Source organism: Neofelis nebulosa, chromosome 9 (assembly GCF_028018385.1).
Source record: "Neofelis nebulosa isolate mNeoNeb1 chromosome 9, mNeoNeb1.pri, whole genome shotgun sequence".
Taxonomy (NCBI): Eukaryota; Metazoa; Chordata; class Mammalia; order Carnivora; family Felidae; genus Neofelis; species Neofelis nebulosa.
The window spans coordinates 25651437-25673509 of record NC_080790.1 but is presented as its reverse complement, the minus strand read 5'-3'; the positions used below and the strand labels follow the sequence as shown (position 1 = coordinate 25673509).

At 48.3% G+C, this 22073-nt stretch overlaps 1 protein-coding gene across 2 annotated transcripts in view; it reads left to right on the top strand.

Moving 5' to 3' along the window:
- The window catches only part of LOC131484586 (xanthine dehydrogenase/oxidase-like), a 58314-nt gene extending 36946 nt beyond the window's left edge, over positions 1-21368 (top strand). For both annotated transcript variants that reach the window (XM_058682965.1, XM_058682964.1), the window contains exons 19-36: positions 131-250; positions 719-815; positions 1771-1895; positions 2679-2812; positions 3231-3318; positions 4448-4534; positions 8513-8704; positions 8874-9019; positions 9801-9882; positions 10435-10530; positions 11815-11943; positions 12613-12687; positions 14187-14239; positions 16189-16303; positions 17331-17396; positions 17660-17848; positions 19143-19319; positions 20948-21368. In XM_058682965.1, coding sequence (XP_058538948.1) covers positions 131-250; positions 719-815; positions 1771-1895; positions 2679-2812; positions 3231-3318; positions 4448-4534; positions 8513-8704; positions 8874-9019; positions 9801-9882; positions 10435-10530; positions 11815-11943; positions 12613-12687; positions 14187-14239; positions 16189-16303; positions 17331-17396; positions 17660-17848; positions 19143-19319; positions 20948-20998 — 2022 coding nt within the window. In that variant the 3' untranslated portion in view covers positions 20999-21368. The remainder of the gene's footprint in view (positions 1-130; positions 251-718; positions 816-1770; positions 1896-2678; positions 2813-3230; positions 3319-4447; positions 4535-8512; positions 8705-8873; positions 9020-9800; positions 9883-10434; positions 10531-11814; positions 11944-12612; positions 12688-14186; positions 14240-16188; positions 16304-17330; positions 17397-17659; positions 17849-19142; positions 19320-20947) is intronic.
- Positions 21369-22073: the final 705 nt, after the last annotated feature.

Here is a 22073-nt window from a genome sequence, read left to right as displayed (position 1 = left end):
CAGAGGCATTCCTGGTTGTCCCTTAAGGAAACTGTGGGGGCAAGGACTTCCTTCACCTTTTGGGCAATCCAAAATCATTTGCTTCATGAGGAGTGCATTATATGCTTTAACAGTTTGGCTCGGTTCCCAGGTGACTTGCATTGGGCACATCATTGGTGCTGTGGTCACCGACACCCGAGAACATGCCCAGAGAGCCGCTCAAGCGGTGAGAATCACCTATGAAGATCTTCCAGCCATTATCACAATAGAGGTAACTGAGAAAGGACTGCATGGGGAGGGGTGAGCCCCCTGTCCCTGGAGGCACCTTTACTGGGATACTTTGGAGGGGGCTCCAGCAGCAGGTGGGATTCGATTAGACAGGGAGAGGTAAACCCTTCAGCCCCAGGATTGTGTGTTCTTTGGAAAACTTCCCCATCATGATCCCAGACTCAGTCTGCCAGAGGCCAGACTAGGTCCCTCGTTTCCAAAGCCATCTCCTGTTGGTTCCTTGAGCGACTCTACTTTTCCTCAAGATCCAAGCGTGTCCAACTATCTCTGAGGAAATGGAGGCACATGGCCCCAGGCTACATGCAAGCTTACTTGAAGTCTGTGTAGGACCCTTGTACAGATGCCTGTGTGAGAAGAGGGAGGGTGGTTGCAATAACCTCTCTTTCCTCTGGTGGGAATGACCTTCCTTCTCCTGAAAGTCTGGTCACTGAATCGTCTTTGTGGTCCTCAGGATGCTATAGCAAAAGACTCCTTTTATGAGCCTGAGCTGAAGATAGAGAAAGGAAACCTCACGAAGGGGTTTTCGGAAGCAGACAACATTGTTTCAGGTATGGCCATGCCATATAGTCCTGGGGTATGGGCTGGACCTGGTTTATGAATTAAATTCAAGAGCTGGACCTTGAGTCCTGGAGCAGGGGAGTGAATTTTTAACAGAAGAGTCCTCCTGATGTTTGTAGCAAAATAGTGGACAATTGGCAGGGAAAGACCCTCTCTCATTTTTTTTAAATTTAAATGTTTATTTATTTTTGAGAGAGAGAGAGAGACAGAGCATAGGCTGGGGAGGGGTAGAGAGAGAGGGAGACACAGATTCGAAAGCGGCCTCCAGGCTCTGAGCTGTCTGCACAGAGCCCTACGAGGAGCTCAAACTCACCAACCAGGATATCGTGACTTGAGCTGAAGTAACGCTTCATTGACTGAGCCACCCAGGTGCCCCTAGACCCTCTGCCATCTTAATGTCCACCTCCTGTCTCCAGGTTACATATGTGTATGTGGTTCTGGGTAGCTGGGAAGGCTGTCTGGGGAATTAGTGGCTACAGGCCCTGGCCCTCCCTGTGGGCAGCGGGGCACCCGTCTGCTGGTGACATCCCTTTGGGTATTGTTTCCTACATTGTCCATAGTGTATTCCTAAGCCACTGGTGAGTCATCTCTCCAACTGGCCCGATACCTTCCGTTCCAGAAGATGGTCTCATTTTTAGCTTTTCAGTCACATCTGTTAATCTGTTAATTCCTTCCTTACCATTCCCTAAATTTTACAAAATAATTTGAAAATCTGCAGTGAAAGATAGCTTCATGCCTGATGCATTTTGGTATCATTCTGGTTTCTTTGTTGGGGTGGGGGATTTGGCTCCCGCAGGTGGCTAAGGCTTTGAGACCCTTTTCACCCCTGCTGGGAACCTAGAGGGTACCTGTGTGTGAGCAGCTGGTTGCTGCCCAGGGCCCTAGGGGAGTGCACTCTCCTTCAGCAAACTCCGGATCACCATGAGGGTCACATTGCCTCCCCAGGCGAGTTGTACATTGGTGGCCAAGAGCACTTCTACCTGGAGACTCACTGCACCATCGCTGTCCCCAAAGGCGAGGCAGGGGAGATGGAGCTCTTTGTGTCTACACAGAACACCATGAAGACCCAGGTACCGTCCTGTGGGTCAGCTCCAGGGCCTGGGCACGGCACTGGGGAACTTCTGGCTGACTAGGAGTTGGCGAGGTAGGACATGGGAAAAGGGAGATCTGGGCTGGTCCAGAAGGGGATCTGAGGGTAGTGGTCCTGGAGCCAGACCCTATCAACCAACAAGCTTGTGTCACTGAGTTGTGACATAACCTTTCTTGGTTTCCTCTTCCATAAAATGGGCCTGGTAGGGTGTTGTAATGACTAGATGTTTACTACTTGGATAGCACCTAATAAGAGTTGGCTTTCATTTTTCCAGTGAGATATGGCCTTGGTCAAATCATATCCGATCTCAGGCTCCTCACCTGTAAAACATGGGTGATGGGTTTAGTGATAGCCACAGAGACCACTAAATTATCTGTGGCAGCTCAAATATGGCGGCTCCCCATTTCTCTATTGCTGGTAAGGCGACAGTACTGGCCAGCATTGTGGGCAGCTGGTCCTACCCCCGCAACTCACCAGTTCTTGGCTGGATGAAATGAACTTTGGCTCTGAAAGTCTGCTGTGGCCAGCCGCTGACCCCCCTTGCTAGAAACAAGTGTCTGAATTCAGTCTGCTCTGACTAATGAGTGTTAGACTCCAGCACCTCGAGTCAAGGGCTGCCTGGGGAGGTAAGGGGGATTCCGGAATCAAGGAATTTCAGAATTGACGGCACTAATTAGGCTTGCGGATGGCGGGCGGCTCTAGGTCAGGGTGAGGTAAGTCCAGATGATGTGTTCAGTGCAAGTAATTTTTCTTTTGTCCACAGAGCTTTGTTGCAAACATGTTGGGGGTTCCGGCAAACCGGATTTTGGTCCGGGTGAAGAGAATGGGAGGAGGCTTTGGAGGGAAAGAGACCCGGAGCACTGTGGTATCCACGGCAGTGGCTCTGGCTGCATACAAGTGAGTCCCCCTAGCCAGCTCAGAGAAGGAGAATAAGGCTGCCTCTGCCAAGAAGGCTTTCCGGATTTCTCCCTTTTAGAAGTAGATTTCTCTTGCTTTGAATTTTCACAGCCTTCTGCTTTTAGAACTCTTGGGCATTGGGGTGAGGGTAACACCACGTGTTTCTTTGTGTTCGATGCATGGATCCATGTTTAGCCTCCCCTGCCTGGCTGTGAGGGCCCTCAAGGCAAGGGCACACATCATATCCTTACATTCCCCATGTGTCCAGCAGCTTTATTTCTAGACAGTGAAGCAACCCAGCTCCAGTCTGCTTGTGTGCCAGGTGGAAAAAGAAGTCTCCCTTGCTTCCTTCCTGAGACCCAAGGACTAGGCTGTTGCAGAAGCTCCCAGGGTGCTAACCCTCTGATGCCTCCCTTAGGACGGGCCGCCCCGTGCGCTGCATGCTGGATCGTGACGAGGACATGCTGATAACTGGTGGCAGACATCCCTTCTTGGCCAGATACAAGGTTCTAGTTGTCAGGAGCTATGTCGGGGCGGAAGGGGAATGCCATCTCACTGGGAAACCTGGAGATGAAGATCCAGGGATCCTGGGATGTTCTCTTATGTTTTTCACGAATACCTGTAGAAGTTCAAAGAAGAAATAGCAATGAGAAAAATTTAAATCTGCCAACAGCAACATAGAAGGGCGATGCTGGCCGGCCACTTCCCGAGTGAGGTCGCAGCATGGTGTTTACACCTTTTGTGAATTTTCTCTGCCCCATACCTAGTCTTTCTCCTCTCAGGCTCGGAAGCATGAGTTTTCAGTAGCCCTGGGGTAAATCCCTCCTGCAGAATGACCTAATGTGTTCATAGCCAGATGCAAAGATCAGAATGACTACTTTATAATTTACAGTGAGAAATAAAGCTTCCAGGTTGTTAGGGTGGGCACCTGCTCCACCAGACCAGGGGTGGCGGTCCCTTTGCTGAGTCTGTGTGGATGACCAGCATCCTGTCCCTCTAAACACTAGTACAACCTGACAGATCCCAGTCTGGGAGCCCTTTCTCTCCATTAGGTGGCTTTGAACATTCCCCCTGTGACCTCTTCTCGTTTTGTTTCCTGATTGAACTCCCCCGAAGGGATTATATTTCCCTTCTTCCCAAATTCTTGCAGGCCTGAAGAAAGTCCCAGGTCCTTACTTATGAAACGGCCTATAAAATTTGTTCTGATGGCTACCTAAGGTCAGGGATGTGAAAGCATATTCCTGCTTGTTGTGCACATTCCTGCTTGCTGTGGCTTGCTGGCCAAAATGTGTGAGGCATATCTCCAGTATCTCTCTGTTTCTCTTCCCGGCTCTCCCTTCTCTGCCTCCTCACTCCCTCTCGTAAATTCAGAGCCAGTGTAGGTAGAAGGAAGGGGGAGCGTGGGGAGAGGGTGTGTCCAGGGTTGAGGACCCATGGAGCGTCACTGGAGAGATGTCAGGTCCTCTCTGCTTCACCTGTTAGCTCCGGTGACCTTGTTTTCATGGTATGATGTCTTGTTCTTTCTGCTTCCTCTGGGTAGCATGAGTGGGAGGGGATGACTCAGGTTAGGCAGGAGGGGATGACTCAGGTTAGGCAGAGGAAAGGGACTATCGAGAACTCTCTCCTTTTCATCAGGTTGGCTTCATGAAGACTGGGAGGGTTGTGGCTCTGAAGGTGGAGCATTACAGCAATGCGGGGAACACCCTGGATCTCTCCCAGAGTGTAAGTAGGGTGCGCCCATGCCTCTGGGTGGGGGGTGACTGGGAGGTCACGGGCAGGCCCCACAGCCCCACAGGCATAGGCCTCCTCACTTCCTACCTGGGATTATTGCAGTAGCCTCCCTGTTGGTCCCCACCTTGAGGCTCTCCACCCCTGGTTAAGCTCTAAAGCACAGAGATAATCCTATTACTTTTCTGATCGGAAATTCTTCCTTTGGGGTGCCGGGGTAGTCAGTCAGTTAAGCATCATCGGATTTCAGCTCAGGTCATGATCTCACGGTCTGAGATCGAGTTCTGCATCCAAAAAAATAAATAAATAAATAAATAAATAAATAAAAATCCTAGTAATAATAAAAAGAAAAGGAAATCCTTCCTTATTTTTCAGATATTTTGCCAAGCCAGCCAAGTCAGTTACAAAACTTTATGCAGACTATGGTGACATTGTATGTATGTGTCTGTAAGATGAATATACCTCTATTATAGATATAATCATGTGCCTGGAAAATTCCAAAAGAACACATACTAAACAGTGATTGGATGGGATGAAGGGAGGGGCACTCACTGTCATTTTCTTTGTAACATATTTTTGTGATGTTTGAATTTTAAGTAATGAATTTCTTCTTTTTTTTTGGTAACAGTTTCACTGAAATATACAATTTAAGGGTTTTTAGTAAATTTTAAGAATTATGTAACCATTATCATACTTTAGTTTTTGAACACTTCCATCCCCTGAACGTGATCTCTTTCCATCACTCCCGGTCTCACCCCCTACCCAGCCCCGACATCCACCAATCTACTTTCTGTCTTTATAGATTCTCCTCTTGTAGTCCATTCATATAAATAGACTCTACACTGTGTAATCTTTTGTGTTAGGCTTTTTTCTCAGGATTGATTATTTATTTATAGTTTTATTTATTTAAGTGATCTCTGCACCCAACATGGGGCTCAAACTCACAAGCCCGGGATCAAGAGTTGCACGCTCCTCTGACTGAGCCAGCCAGGTGCCCCTCAGGATAATGTTTTAAGATTCCTTAGTCCTTCATTCTTTTCTCTTGATAATATTTCATTATATGGATAGGCCATTTTTTGTTTTCTACTCACCACTGAAGAGACTTTTGAGTTGTTCCCTGTTTTCAGCTTTTATGGGTAAGGCTACTTTGAACGTTCTCATACTAGTCGTGTGTAGACATGAAATTTTGTTAATCTGTGTTAATTTTGTGTTAATTTTATTAATTTTGAAATTAGCAGTTACCTTTGTGGTATTACTTTTTATAATTTTTTTAAATCCAAATTTTATAACCATACTAGGTACAAACGTGTAGACTTTTCTTATAAAAGTCAGTCAGACATTTCAGGGCAAACAGAAGTTCCTGTTAGCCCCCACTCCCCATGCCACTCCTCTTTGCTAGGGGCTAACTGGTTCCATTATAAAACTTCACACTTCAGATGCAGTGTAAAAACTGCTCAAAATAAGCAACACATTTAGTCTTCTCACCATTTGCAACCTGGGCCTCTTGGTGTTTTGGAAAAATCAGATTGAAAAAGATACAGTGCTTGTCCCCAAAGATCTTAGAAGCTTTTAAATCCAATCAAGCGAACATTTATTGAGCGCCTAGGGTGGCAACATAAAGAATAGATGGCATTGTTTCTGCCCCGGGAAGTTCACAGTACAGTGGGGAGACAGATAACAAAAGACAAAATGAGGGGTGCGTGGGTGGCTCAGTCGGTTAAGCGTCTGACTTTGGCTCAGGTCATGATCTCGCAGTTTGTGAGTTCGAGCCCCGCATCAGGCTCTGTGCTGACAGCTCAGAGCCTGGAGCCTGTCTCATATTCTGTGTCTTCCTCCCTCTCTCTGACCCACCCCTGTTCATGCTCTGTCTCTCTCTGTCTCAAAAATCAATAAACATTTAAAAAAAATTAAAAAAAAACACAAAATGAAATAGAAGTACAAGTTAGAGTGCTAAGGGAAAGCAAAAACGGAATTAATTGAGACATACTCAAAACATCTAGGATGACTAAGACTAAAATAATCAAGGGCACGAAAAGCAGCCTGTCTGAGAGAGAGAATATACATGGGGAAGTAAACCAAACCCAAAATGAAACGAACAAATAAAAGCTGCCATTGATCGCATCAGGAAGATGAGTTATTACACCTTCAAGAAAGAATAGGAAGCCATAAACATGAAGCATTTGGAGAATAAAAACTAACTCTGGTGAGATAAAACTCTGAAAGCAAAAGGGTTGAAAGACACTTCAGCAAATCTCTCCAAACAGAAGAAAAAAAATACAGAAAAATTGGAAAGAAAATACAATGAAATTCGAGGACTAGTCCAGGAGACCCAAACGATAGAAGTTTCAGAGAGAAAGAATGGAAACAAGAGAGAGGAGGCAACTATCAAGAAGTAACTCAAGAAATCTCCCCAAACTATGGAACTGGAGAGTGTTATGCTAAGTGAAATGAGCCATGCAGAGAAAGACGGATACCATATGGTTTCATTCTTATGTGGATCCTTAGAAACTTAACAGAAACCCATGGGGGAGGGGAAGGAAAAAAAAAAAGAGGTTAGAGTGGAAGAGAGCCAAAGCATAAGAGACTCTTAAAAACTGAGAACAAACTGAGGGTTGATGGAGGGTGGGAGGGAGGGGAGGGTGGGTGATGGGTATTGAGGAGGGCACCTTTTGGGATGAGCACTGGGTGTTGTATGGAAACCAATTTGACAATAAACTTCATATATTGAAGAAAAAAAAAGAAATCTCCTCAAACTAATGGGCATACACTTTAAGGTTAAAAGAGCCCATCCAGTAACAAGCACAATGAAGGAAAATAGAACTATGCTAAGTTATATCACTGTGAACTTGGAGAAACCTGGAGATAAAGATTTTACAACTTGCAGGGAGGAGAAAAACACAACTATTTCCAAGAACTGGAAAGACATCGATTGGATTTGTCAATACTGGAGAGCTCGAATGCACTACCAAAATGCCTTCAGAATGTTGAGGGAAACTGGAAAACCTAATTCCAACCAAGAATCCTATATATATCCAAATCATTAGTTAAGGGTAAGAGTAGAAGAAAGACATTTCAGACATGCAAGTTTCAAAAATGTACCCCATGAAGTATTTGACTCTTTAAACTACTTGCCATACAACTTCAATGGGAAAAGAAACTTCTTTAAAAAGAATTCAAGGGTGCCTGGGTGGCTCAGTCGGTTAAGCGTCTGACTTTGGCTCAGGACATGATCTCGTGGTCCGTGAGTTCGAGCCCTGCATCAGGCTCTGTGCTGACAGCTCTGAGCCTGGAGCCTGCTTCAGATTCTGTCTCCCTCTCTCTTCTCCTCCCCCACTTGTGCTCTGTCTCTCTATCACTCAAGAAAATAAACATTAAAAAAATTAAAAATAATTCATAAAATCGCTTTTTTTCTTTTCTTTTCTTTTCTTTTCTTTTCTTTTCTTTTCTTTTCTTTTCTCTTCTTCTTTTCTATCTTCCTTTTTTTATAGAGGCAAATGACCAGTCCTAACTGGGGAGTCTGGGAAGGGCCTCCCCAGGGAGGAACTGAATGAGGATGTTAGTAGATGGGAAACGTGCAGGGGAGGGCGGGCATGTCAGGTGAGAGTAACATGTAGTCAGAAGAGAGGAAAAAAATATATTGGGGAAAAGTCATAAAGAGTCTTGTGTTCCATGCTGAAAGATGTATGAACTTTACTCTGAAGAGATTAAGTGCCATTTTTAAGCAAGAAGTTGACACAAAATGACCTTATGTTGTAGTTTGAGGCAGAGATTAGAGGAGGGAGAGACACAGAGGCCAGGAGCCCAGTAAGGAGTCTGTTGCAGTACCAGAGAAGAAATAATTTGGGCCTGAATAGGAGCAGTGACCAGTGGGGCTGGAAAGGCAAGGATGGGTGTAGCCCTCAACATCCCTTTCTTGAGGAGCCAATGAAATCGGTGCACTGCTCTCTCCCATTTTGGTTTCCTCTGCTGCAGATAATGGAACGAGCTCTATTCCACATGGACAACTGTTATAACATCCCCAACATCCGGGGCACTGGGCGGATGTGCAAGACCAACCTGCCCTCCAACACAGCTTTCAGGGGCTTTGGGGGGCCCCAGGGAATGCTCATTGCCGAGCATTGGATGAGTGAAGTCGCAGTGACCTGTGGGCTGCCGGCAGAGGAAGTAAGCTGGGAATTTGGTGGCACAGGTTAACCTACTTTGAGGGGACAGTGGCTTTGTGTCTTGGGCATCTCCCATGGGGGCAGAGGAGAGGGGTTGGAACCTTAACTTTAGGTTGTATCCGTTCATCTCTTGCCACCAACAAGGCCTCAGTGTCTCTCTCCTTGCAAAGGTGCGAAGGAAAAACATGTATAAGGAAGGGGACCTGACCCACTTCAACCAGAAGCTTGAGGGGTTCACCTTGCCCAGGTGCTGGGAGGAATGCCTAGCAAGCTCTCAGTATCATGCCCGGAAGAGGGAGGTTGACAAGTTCAACGAGTAAGCACGGGGAGGGGAGGAGTCTGATATCTGGCATTCTCTTGGGTTTCATATTCTACAGCACATTTGCGATACTCATAATACCAAGCTAGTAAGGTGCTTGAGGGTGCTAAGTTTGCTGACCCACTCCCAGCCATCTCTTTAAGATACTCAAATGATTTGTTCAGCCTGGGGTCAGATGGGCATATACAGCGTTCACTCACTATCATAGCCCATCGATATGGTTCACCTTTACACTCATCTGCTGTTGGGGCACACCAGCCAAGGACTAAGAACACCACAGTGATGCAGCGGCCTCTAACATGAATCTATCACTGTGACCTTACAGTCACTCCATTTTCTTAGGCCCCATTTTCAACATCTGTAAAATGGGGGTAATTACACCGGCCCTCTTTCCTCACTAAGTTACCCAGAAAACCAAACAGAAAGCACAGAGAAGGTGTTAACCACTATCATCAGTGAGTGTCATAAGTGACTGTCTTCCCTGGTACAGTCACAGCACCCTGACTCTGTTTGAGCTCCACTCTGGGAGGAAGTTTTGATACTTTCAAGTGCAGACCCTCAGGGATGGGTCCTCCTTCAGCGCAGCTGAAGAACACAATCCCACCCCTTTTTCATTTGGTTTACCCAACTGGAGCACGACTCAGTTATGATAAGTACCATGTGGGCTGCTCCAAGGATGCCTTATTCCAACTTTACAAAGATGTTGAATGAAACTACATCTGAGCTGACACAACCATGATAGAAAATGTTCTATGAGAATCTTCCTTTTTTTCTCCAGGGAGAATTGTTGGAAGAAGAGAGGGTTGTCCATAATTCCTACCAAGTTTGGAATAAGCTTCTCTGTTCCTTTTCTGAATCAGGTAATTGCCTTGTATAATTTTGTGCCTCTCCACTGGGCTGGGGCCCCATTTCCCTCCCTGTCTGCACTATCACATGGGAAAGGCCGTTGTGGCTGGTGCCAGAGCAGAGTGGAGGGGCTCTCTGCTGTTTAAATGGACTTGAACTTGCATATCCCTATTTGTCCAGGACGTCACAGGTCAGTGAGGGCAGCACAGGACTCAGAGATCTGGGGTCAACTCTCAGGTCTCCTTCTTCCTGACTGAAGGGCTACAGACAGCCACTCTGCCTTTCTGATCCTATGGCTTCATCTAAGAATGAGCACAAAGACATTTAACCTCCTTCCCTCTGTGGAAGACACACAGAAAGAGAGAGAGTGGAAATTTTTCGGGAACTGTTGAAGGGCTACATGATTAAATCACAAGATTCACGGTGCTTTAATTTGAGTCTGAGGCTGTAATCCAAAATGCTGCTTCCGGTTTTCTTTCTCCTGGGCTCCAGAAATATTGGCCCCAAGCATCTGGCTGAGTTAGGATTGACCCAATTTTGTGTTTGGAATCCTTCTCTTCCTGTAGGGAGGAGCCCTGGTTCACGTGTATACAGATGGCTCTGTGCTGCTGACCCATGGAGGCACTGAGATGGGCCAAGGCCTTCACACCAAGATGGTCCAGGTGAGCAGCCTGCAAGGGGGGGGGGGGGGTCCTCTCCGACATCATGGCGTCCATGTGAGGGAGGATGCTATAAGCAAGTGAGCGGCGGCACACCTGAGAAGCAGAAGCCGGCCTCAGCTGTGGTCAGTCCCGGCTCTGCTGCCCATTTTCGTGTGACCTCAGGCAAGTCTTCTCCCCTCTCGGCCTCTGTGTCTTCCTCTGTGCAATGCAGTTGGCCGGGTGACCACTCAGGTCACTTTCATTACCCACATTCTAGGGCCGTGGGGTTGTGTTGGTTTACAAGTTGCTCGGGAGCTTCTTGGGAGTAATCTGAAACTGGCACCTGGACTCATAGGGCAGAGGCAGACAGAAAAAAGAGGCCCAGGTTGGCAGGTCACAGTTTTAAGATGCAAAGGGAACTTACATGAGAGGCTTGCCTTGGGTGGCAGCAAGACAAAGGATCCCTAACCCCGCCCACCAAATCTTAAAAGTTTGTAGGGAGAGAGGCCTCAACTGGGTTTAGCCAAGGTACTGTGCAGGTGTTCTCAATCCCACATCATCATCTCCAGGCTGTGTCCTAGAAGCAGCATCCAAGAGCCAGAAAGGCAAGCAGAACCCACATTCCAAGGACAGGGGAAGTGGTGAGGAGCCTCTGATCCTTTGAGTCCAGCTCATGGGTCAACTGGTGGTCACATTTAAAAAAAAAAGGTTATTTATTTATTTTGAGAGAGATAGAGCATGAGCAGGGGAGGGACTAAGAGAGAGGGAGAGAGAGTTCTGCACTGTCAGTGTGCAGAGCCTGACTCGGGGCTTGAACTCATGAACTGTGAGATCATGACCTGTGCTGAAACCAGGAGTCAGACGCTTAACCAACTGAGCCCCGAGGAGCCCCCTGGTTGGTCACATATTTTTGGTGACCTTCCCTAACACTGTGTAAGAGGCTGTGCTATGTGTATAAAGGCTTCCCCCACACAGAGGAGCTAGGACATTGGAACTGGAGTAGAGTTGGAACACCTGCTTAGCTCATGGACTGGCCAGAGTAGATTTTTTAAAAAGCCAAGGTTAGCTTTAGAAAGATTAACTACTCACCATTAGGTTTATGAATTTTTTTTTTGTAGCAAAATCACTCCATAAAGTTTTGCTTCCAATTGAGACAGATATAAGAACATCCCAGTCTCAGTGGGCTTATGGCTTATAAAATTATTATATTGCCTGTAATGGTGAACCTTAAACGGTCTTGGGGAGAAGGCAGCCAAGCCCCATGCCAAGCCCTCCCTGAGAAAGTGATGTTGTCTCTTTTCTCAGGTGGCCAGCAGAGCACTGAAAATCCCCACCTCTAAGATTTACATCAGTGAGACAAGCACGAACACCGTGCCTAACACGTCTCCCACAGCAGCCTCCGTCAGCACTGACCTCAACGGACAGGCCGTCTATGTAAGGAGCCTGGGGAGCCAGCAGAGCTGAGGGCCAGTCAAGGGCTTTGGGCCCAGAGCGCTCCCTGGGGTGGAAGCTGGAATGGTCCTTATAGGCTCTTTGGCTGTGGCCATGCCTTTGGCTGTCTTATCCAAGAGAATGCTGTTCCTCCCAACACCATGTTGAAAGAGAGACCTAAAAGCCACAATCACTTCTGTCAAAGTCAAGAAGGATGAGTGTAGAATGGGGAGGAGACTTGGAGGGTCCCAGGGGGCGTTCTGGAAAGACATCCTCCCCAGTGTTAGAACTGGCCACAAGACCATGGACTGAAATTGGAATTCGATTTTGCAGCTGGCCGGGTCGGACCAACTCACTTCTCTTTCCACATAGAGGCTGTAATTAACAGAGGAGTTTGATGGGAGAAGTCACTTCCTTTGGGTTCCCTCAAATATTTCATCTTCTGTAGCCTAAGAACCGGGTGTGCTCCCAGCAAGGGCCAATGCCAGTTCCTGTGGCAGGGTCCTGGGAGTGGAAGCCACACAGTCATTCTTAAGAGGGTGGCAAGACTATTTGAGTGGCACCTTGGGCACAGCATTACTTGGAGGTAGCCTTGCTGAAGCCCTTGGGGTTTTGCCTGGGCCAGGAAATACGGAAGACTGATATGTCTGGTGTGTGGGCATGTGTTCTTAGGAAGCTTGTCAGACCATTCTGAAAAGGCTGGAACCCTTCAAGAAAAAGAATCCCAGTGGCTCCTGGGAAGACTGGGTAAGTCTGAGCTGATCCAACGTGCTTTTGAAGAGGAGAGAAATTAAAGGCAGGTTCTCTGTCCCTGCCGCAGCAGGAATAGGTCACGATCTAGTCCCAGAGGCACAGAAGGTGAGTGTTCCATAGGGTTCCACAGCACAAGTAAATGCTCCACCTTGCTGGGCCCCTTTCTCTAGGGTTTTCATAGTGGAGGGAAGGCACTGGAGGAAAACTTCTGAGCCAGGATCTTGACAACCCCATGGCGACTGGGGGTTTGGCTGCCCTGAGCCTGAGAAGGTAGGGTGACCGCTGAAGGTGCCTGACTCGGGCCTGGTTCCATACCCCGCTTGTCCTGAGGCTTGAGGAGTCTGGTTTTCTTCAAACCTGCTCTCTGAGGGCTGCTTCACAGCACTTCCCCTTCCTCAGCTCTGGAGTCTGGGTCCATTGAGGCTCCATCTGTGAAGGAGTGGGGAAAAAGACGTTTCCCAAGAGTTTATATCCTTCCTGTGGTTTTTTACAAGTGGCAGGCAAGCCACTCTTCTCATCACAAGAATGAGTCCAGTTCTCTGGTTTCTGGTTTGGTGCCTGTGTGTCGGGAACCCTCAGAGGGAAGCGGTAAGGAAGTCTCTCTCTGGGGTCAGGCGGGGGGCTTCATCTCTTCCAACAAGCAGACATCTCAGTGGCAGCCCTGCTTTACTATCTCCCAGAGTAGAGTTGGGGTGGGAAAGTGAGCACAGTGGGAACATAGAAAATGAGCCCACACCTGACCCACCTCAGATTGTACTAGTCTCCCTCCATAGACTCAAAGAAAATAAGCTATTTTTCTCAGACCCACTCGCCTTATTGTGCCGCACGTGACCTCTACTTCCCTTCCACACTCACAGATACCGCACACATATACCCCATGAATGTAGGTTGATTTTGGTAGTTTGGATTTTAGCGTGGAGACCCGGAGAGGCAAACTTGAGCTGGTCATTGAGGGGAGAAAAGGATCGGGACAGATACAATGCAGGAACCACACGAATGGAGGTGCAGAGGTGTGGGAACATGGAGGGACTAAAATACATGAGTTTGGCTGGCATGGCGATGACACGTGGACAACATAAAGCCAGAGAGAGGATTGGGGTCCTTAATGTGAAGCATTTGCTCTATGGACAATGGGGAGTCAGCCAAAGTTGTCGAGTAGGGGAGTGATGTAGGCAGTATGGTATGTTAAGATGCTCACTGTGGTTGGGTTGGGCTACCTGGCAGCATGGGGAGGCTACGTGATGGGGGAAGACCAGTTAAGAGACTACTGTAGCCCCCGAGGCTTCCAATGGCAGGGACCTAGTGCAGGTGAGAGCACAGTGCGGTCACCCAGTGCAGTGAGAATGTGAGGCAGGGTGTGGAAGCGAGGACCACCGGTACAAATAGTTGGTCAGCTTCCGGAGGAGGAGGGGAAGCTCATGAAATCTTAGTGCTGGGTCAGGGATTCTGGCACCCATGCTAAGCCCTTCCTGTTGTCTCTTTCCTCTCTTCAGGTCACAGCTGCCTACCTGGACGCAGTGAGCTTGTCTGCTACTGGGTTTTATAAGTAAGGACAGTGCTGCTGTCACCCACCTCACAAACTGTGGTCATCCTAGCCTCTGAAGTCCCCTCCCGCACCAAATGCTCTCAGCCTTTGGTCAGGAGAGAGCAGTCCCACCGAGACGCTTCAGTGGACTTGTGCCAATTTCAATTGAAAGATGCTCTGAAATACCTGGCATTGCCAACCTATGGGCCAAGGAGGCAAAAGCATGAGCTGCCATTAAGAGAAGACCTGTGTTCTAGTTCTGGTCTTAAAGTGTACCATTCCATTTGGAGAAATGAGGGATTCTCTCTGAGCCCTTTTCCTCATTTACGACGTGGTGGGACCATCCCTCCCTCGGCATTCCCCTAGACCCAGGGCTGTCTGCTGTGTGGCGTTACCCTTGTGTGTTAGTTACTCTGCTGTGTGCGTTGGCTTTCTTTACAGAGGCCTTCCTGGGACAGAAAGAGAGGAAGATTTAGAACACGTGGTCTCGTTACAAAGTGCAGAGTTCAGGGGAACTTGACGTGGGACTTGGAAAAGAGCCCACGCCTTCTGCTACTTTGAACTCCAGTAGCAGTACGAAGAGCTAGAGACCCCGCCCAGCTGATGTAAAGGCTGGAAGAAGATGCGATCCAATTTGCTATCTCCCATAATGTTCTAGTTTTCTCTGGAGAATTTATTTATTTATTTATTTATTTAAATTTTTTTTTTTTAACGTTTATTTTTGAGACAGAGAGAGACAGAGCATGAACAGGGGAGGGGCAGAGAGAGAGGGAGACACAGAATCTGAAACAGGCTCCAGGCTCTGAGCTGTCAGCACAGACCCTGACACGGGGCTTGAACTCACGGACCGTGAGATCATGACCTGAGCCGAAGTCAGACGCTTAACCGACCAAGCCACCCAGGCGCCCCTTCTCTGGAGAATTTAATTAGGACCTTTCTTTCACAGATCAGTGGGTTTGGAAAAATAGTTCAGTATGCATTTTAGGCAAAGTCACGTTTTGCCAGTGCTCCTTGGGTTATGTGACATTTGACCTGCATAGGCAGAGATTAGAGCAGATGTTCTCGGATGTTCTCGTTCCGTTGTCAGAGTTGGTAAGACTGGGTAGGATACAGGAACACCCAGGTGAAGATGATGACCTCAGAGGTCAAAGGAGGTGGTGGGTTCTCCTGGGAGAAGCCTTTTCCCTCAGCTCCGAGTTGGTTTTGTTTTCATGCAGATTCCGATCCCTTCAGCTCAGGTTATTTCTGTGTCATGCGTAGAAAAACGGAGAGGCAGAGTACTGTGAATTCCAGGTGGGAGAATATGCACGTACACACGTGTGGCTCGTGTGAACTTGGAATTGTATAAGATACTCAGGATCAAAGAAGAAAAACGTAGAAGAGAGCATCTGCTTTTATGAATAGCACTTTCCCCGAATCATTTGTTGACACCGAGAAGGGGCCAGTAGCCAAGGAGAAATGCAGGCAAGGGGTTAAAGGTACACCCAGGCTGACATGAGATGCTGACCTTAACTCTCCCCTGGAGAAAGGTGAGCAGCCCAGGAGGTGGCACAGGCAGGGGCTTTGGTTCTGAGAGCTTGAACTCTAATCCAACACTTCCTTTGGGTGTGGTTTTCGTGTCCTTCGTGAACTTGGGCAAATGTGTCACCTGCTTCTACCACATAGAGGCGGGCACACGGATACTATACACCCCTGGGCTGTACAGAAGGCGTCACATAAGGGCCATTGGCAGATCCTAGCAGACATGAGGCAAGAAACTCTGGAATACCTGGGTTTCATTAACAGGTCCAAAATATTAAAAACATGTGGACTCATTTGAAGGGCAGCTGAATGAATAAGTAAAACCTGTGGAGTCTTAGGATTTTGTGGGACAATGTGTGTGTGTGTGTGTGTGTGTGTGTGTGTGTGTGTAGGTGGGGGGGGCATGTTAATCTTAATACATATGCAGTGTTTTCTGTTTTCTCCTCCAGAACACCCAACCTTGGCTACAGCTTTGAGACAAACTCTGGGAATCCCTTCCACTACTTCAGCTATGGGGTGGCTTGCTCTGAAGTGGAAATCGACTGCTTAACAGGGGATCATAAAGTAAGAAGTTTGTAAAATCTTAGTACTAAGTTAGGGGAAAGAGAAGAGAAACAAGTGAGTTGCAAACATCAAGAACCAATAGAGACACACTTTCTGGCTGGGAGAATAATGTGTGATGTCACAGCCTGGCAAACTTCCGATGAAGGACCAGAGAGTAAATATTTGAGGCTTTCTGGGCCACTAAGACTCTGCCTCAACTACTCAATTCCATAACTGTAGCACAAGAACAGCCAGAGATGTATGCAAACAAATGGGCATGGCTGTGTTCCAATACAATGTAATTTGTGCACACTGAATGTGAATTTCACATAGGTTTCACATGCCGCGACATATTCTTAATTTTGTCAGTTATCTAATACCATAAACACCATTGGGGCACCTGGGTGGCTCAGTGGGTTAAGCGTCAGGCTTCGGCTGAGGTCATGATGTCATGGTTGATGGATTTGGACCCCACATTCGGCTCTGTGCTAATAGCTCAGAGCCTGGAGCCTGCTTCAGACTCTGTGTCTCTCTCTCTCTCTACCCCTGCCCTGATCGTACTCTGTCTCTCTCTCTCTCAGAAATAAATAAAACATTCCAAAATCTTAAGAAAATGTAAACACCATAATTAGCTCACAGGTCCTACAAAAACAGGGCACAGACTAGAATCAGCCCGTGGAATGTAGTTTGGTGTCCCCTTCCTTACACTATCTATCCAGACTCAGGTTCCGAGTCCCAGGAGCCTGGGAACCAGCCTTCCTGCTCATGGGTGTGTGTGCCTGTGTGTGTGTGCACAGTTCCTTCTGATCGCCCAGAGAGTGTGGCCACTCCCTTCCCCTGCCTAGTGGCCACAGACTCAAACTTCAGCATTGACCATGCCAGTGCAGACTGACAGGGATAGGATCACCCTGCCTGAGCATGCCCGGGGCACGCTGCTTCTGAAAGTCCTATCTGGGTTGACACAATAATTTAAGGGTCACTGCGCCCCATCTATCATTCTGCACATTCCTTTCTTCTCACACTATTTGTATTTTGCCATCCACTTTAGAACCTCCGCACAGACATTGTCATGGATGTCGGCACCAGTCTGAACCCTGCCATTGATATTGGACAGGTAAGGCACATGGGTGACCAGGGTGGTCATGGACTTGGCCAACCTTCAGTGCTAATGCCTTCGCTCTGCCTACACCACTGCCTGGCGAAGGCCCAGATAGCTGATCCCAGGCCGGGCAGGAGCCAGCTGGGCTGTCTGCAGAGGGCTGTTTTCAGCTTCTTTCCACGCCCACTCCCCGTGGGGCTTGGCGCCTATTGTGGGAAGCGGTATCTGTCCTTGGGGAGTGGTAGGCAGAGTGGCCATGGTCTCTGTCTGGCCTGCAGGTAGAAGGGGCGTTTGTCCAGGGCCTTGGCCTGTTCACCCTGGAGGAGCTGCACTACTCCCCGGAGGGGAGCCTGCACACCCGTGGCCCCAGCACCTACAAGATCCCTGCGTTTGGCAGCATCCCCAGTGAGTTCAGGGTGTCGCTGCTCCGTGACTGTCCCAACAAGAAGGCCATCTATGCGTCCAAGGTACTGTTGCCCTGGGTCTGCACTGTGGGAGGACATGGGGGTAAGACCCACCTACCGCGTGGGTCTGCAGGGGGCTTGTCTGGAAGAGGCCAGGGTGCTTGACACGAGTTTTGGCGAGGATGGTGGAGCGATGGGCAGTCCCTGCCTGGGAAAAAGAAAACTGGGATGACACCAGCTCTGTGTGGTCAAAGCCAGCTCCTTTGGGTGCACTCGGAGAGATTCCTTTAATCCAGTCCTGTAGGTCAAGTCCTGACCGACATCTATGTCTCAGGTGTGCATCTTGAGCTTGGTCCTAAAGAGGACCCCACAGGTACACACCCCTCCCTGTTATCCCTTAAAAATAGCACATTCACTGCAGATGGGGCAATACTTCTGTGCAATCCCTTGTGCCTCCTTCAGTGGCTGGCACCTGACTTGAAACTTGATCTGCACGTCTCAAGGATTAGAGTCATCCCTTATTTCCTCCCGGTCCCCAGTAATTATGAAAAATGGTTGAAAATCCCATAAGCTGATTGATACAGTCCTAATCAAAGAAGGAAAACACATAATCACTTGTAACCAGTGAAACATACCCATTTGTTCCTTTCATGATTTACTTCACCGTGGTTGGGTCTGGGACACTTTTTGATCTCGCCATCGACTCTCACGCTTTAGTATGCCTTGGGATCACTGCAGGCTCATGAAAAAAATACATTTTGGTGAGACCTGTCCCTAGAAATTTGATTCAGGAGGGCTGGAGTAGGACCCTGCAACATGCATTTTTAATAAGCATCTCTAGTGCTTTTGATACATGGAATTTCTGGTCAGTGCTTTGGGGGAACAAAACCAACTCTGCTAGTAAATGTTTAATTCCTATTGGTCGTGATGTCTAGATTCCAGATGACATTGTAAGTATAATTAGGGTGCCTACAAGTATAATTAAGGTGCCTGTAAATGTGGGTGTCAGAGTTGCAGGTAGAGGATTCCCCCAGCCTTATAACTGCGAGGAAAGGGTCCAAATTCAGGTCAGACACTTTGTCCATAAAATGTAATTATTTAAAACAGCTTTGAATGGTGCATTTTCTTTGCATGGTGTCATCAGAGAAAAGTGACACAGTAAGAGTTGAGAACGCCATGGAGGTTGAGTCATTTACCAGATTGATTGTTCTCAGCCCTGAAGAATTATGAGCAGCCTTCCTGCCTTGCTGGCCGTGGCCCGCTGGGGCTGGCTGGGGTTCCTGGCATCTCCAGCCCTCCTGGCACAGAGGCTGGGGTCCTGTTGCCTGACTCCCTGTCCTGCGCTCTGTCCGCCCAGGCTGTCGGCGAACCGCCCCTCTTCCTGGCAGCCTCCATCTTCTTCGCCATCAAGGATGCCATCCGTGCAGCTCGAGCTGGGAACCCGGATTGTAAGACAAAGAAGCTTTTCCAGCTAAACAGCCCCGCCACCCCGGAGAAGATCCGCAACGCCTGCGTGGACCAGTTCACCAGGCTGGTATGAGGCCCCTCGAGCACCCACTCCGTTGGGGGGAGGCCGGGCAGAGGCGGCCCATGCAGAGAGGAGAGCGGGATGCCAGGCTGTCTGTCCACTGGGCAGCCTTGGGTCCTCGCTGCCTTCCTTGTGCCGTTGAGGCACGCCCTTGAACTTGCTGGAAAAGAGCAAGAAATGAAGTTTGTAGCTGGCCTTCCTTAGAGGAAAGAGGGCTCTTTGGTGCACAGCTGTCAGCCACAGATTTAATTTTTTCCCTTGAAGATGAGGGTGATGGGTAAACGTCCAGAAGAGCCTAGTCTTTAGCGTCCATCACTAGCACTTTGGGGACCCTTCTTTGCGAAAGCCACCGTGTGAGTGCTGTGGAGACAGAGACGAAAAGGGGAGTTAAGGAATTGATTAGATGCACCGCGTTCGTTCTGAGATGACCACGTGCCATACCGATGCTGGCACACACGGAGCCCACAGAGACTTTGTGGTATTTTAGGAAACCAGCTAATTATATTATGTGGTGGCTGGTTATGACCTTAGTGTACGTAGCAGCATGTAGCAGGAATTCTGTGGTCTTTGGACCATGGGAAGCACTTCCATGATACTTGTAGTGCGCAACGCCTGGCCACAGAGGACCATGCAGGGACAGATTCTTCCCCATTGCCTCTGAGTTGTGCTGAAGCGGGCTCCGCCCACACAGGACCCTCCAACTGCCTTTGCAACAGCAGCCTCTGTTGAGTTAGCAGAGGCAGATTCTTCCTGATAACCCAAGTTGGATTTCCTCCTGGGTATTTGATAGAAGATTTGTTGGGCCTTTTTGGTTTAGAGGTGAAATGGGTACTCATGGACCGAAAGGGTTCCAGGGATGGGAGGTTGTGGGAGAGTCTTGAAAGCAGGCCAATCTGCCTTTTCAGGCCTCAGCACCAAGGGTGAGGGAGACCGAGGGGTCCCCAGGTAGGCCACTGTCATCTGCCAATAGCTTTAGCTATGGGGTAAGACCACCAGACCACGTGTTGAGTTTCCAGGCAGCGAGGATGCCCACAACTCTGCAGCAACCTTCCCACAGCCCAGAACCTTCTCACCATGGCCACATGCTGACAGTTTCCCAAACCCCTTCCCCGGGAGACGAGGTGCTGCCTGGCTCCCGATAAGCTTACCCAGGTGGCCAAGTTAGCTCCTTGAAAAGAATCTGATGCAGAACTCATTGATTTAATGAAGCCCTCCAGGTCCTCGGACCTAAAGCACAGATTCTGACCCAAGCCCCTTTGCTCTGTTATAACACACCAGTGAGTTAAATCCCTGCAGCAGGTTTGCATGAGTAACTGATTCTATGACCCAATCATGATTTCAGGGACTGTGTGTAGCACATGTGAAGGGATCACTTCCATATTTGGTCATTCCTGTGGCTTCGGGGCCTACTAGAGTGCCTCCCACATGGGAAGTGCTTGGCAAAACTAAAGGAATGACTAGGCAGTTAGGGGGCCCTGCCCTGGGGGCACTCCCAACAGCTGAGACTGCAGAGGGATGGCTCGCCTTGGAATGGTGGCTGGCAGTGGTGGGAGGTGGCATGGGCATCTGAGTGGGCAACGTGTCCTGTGCTATGGGAAGACCCCGGTGATGAGTTTTCTATCATTCCTTCCTAGTGTGTCACTGGCACTGCAGAAAGCTGTAAGCCCTGGTCTGTGAGGGTCTGACGAGAAAGCCCCCAGCACAGTCTGCTTATGCTGCGCGGGAGTTTCCATGGAGCATGAGACATGCCTGCAGAACATGATCTATACATGTCATGGGGTGACAGTGCTGTGAGTCATCAGGATGATGTCTGGAAGCACACGGAATGCATTGGAAGATTTTGTTTTGTTTTCGCTGAAGATTTTGATCAAAAATATGGTTTGCAAACATAATGATAAGCAAATTCAGAACTCTGAGGCCACGTGGCTAATATGCAATGAGAGTCTTTGTATGTCTGCTTTAATCATGTATGTCAAATAGGTGTATGTGCTCTGTCCCAGCTCACAGGCAAGGCTGTATAGCCTCAGGTGCTGACAGTGTCTGTCCTTCAAAGAAGATGCCCCCCCAGCCTCCGGAAGTTTCCATCCTAAACCAGAGTCTTCCCTTCAAACCAATGAACATCACATTATAACCGCTGACCCATAGTCAACTTTGCAATGGGACAGTGGGGTGAGATTCAAATCCCTAACCACCTTTGATCATTGAAGAGAATAGACACTGAAACGAATTCAAGGTTAATCTAACCTTGTTAAGTGGCAGCAAGGAAATTATTCTATAGCATCCAAAGCCAACCAACCCATTTACTGAGCACCTACAATGTGCTAGGTTTCTTTCTCTTCCCCTTTGTACAGTAAAAGAAATCAGGCTTAAAATGTTTCACTCGAGGGGCTCCTGGGTGGCTCAGTTGGTTAAACATCTGATTCTTGACTTCGGCTCAGGTCATGATGTGAGATCGAGCCCCGTGCCAGGCTCTGTGCTGACAGTGCACAGAGCCTGATTGGGATCTCTCTCTCTCTCTCTCTCCCTCTGTCTCTGCCTCTCCCATGTGCATGTTCTCTCTGTCTCTCGAAACCAATAAACTTTATAAAAAATTAAAAATCTTCATTCATTGCCAGAGTAATTTCCATTTAGAAATCATGCAACCAAAAGCAAGATCAGCCCGAAGAATCACAGTCAAGAAGCCTGGGTTCTCATCCCAGCTGCGTCTCTATCTGTGTGACCTCAGTCTGTCACTTCTCTTTTCTGTGCTTTTCCTTACTC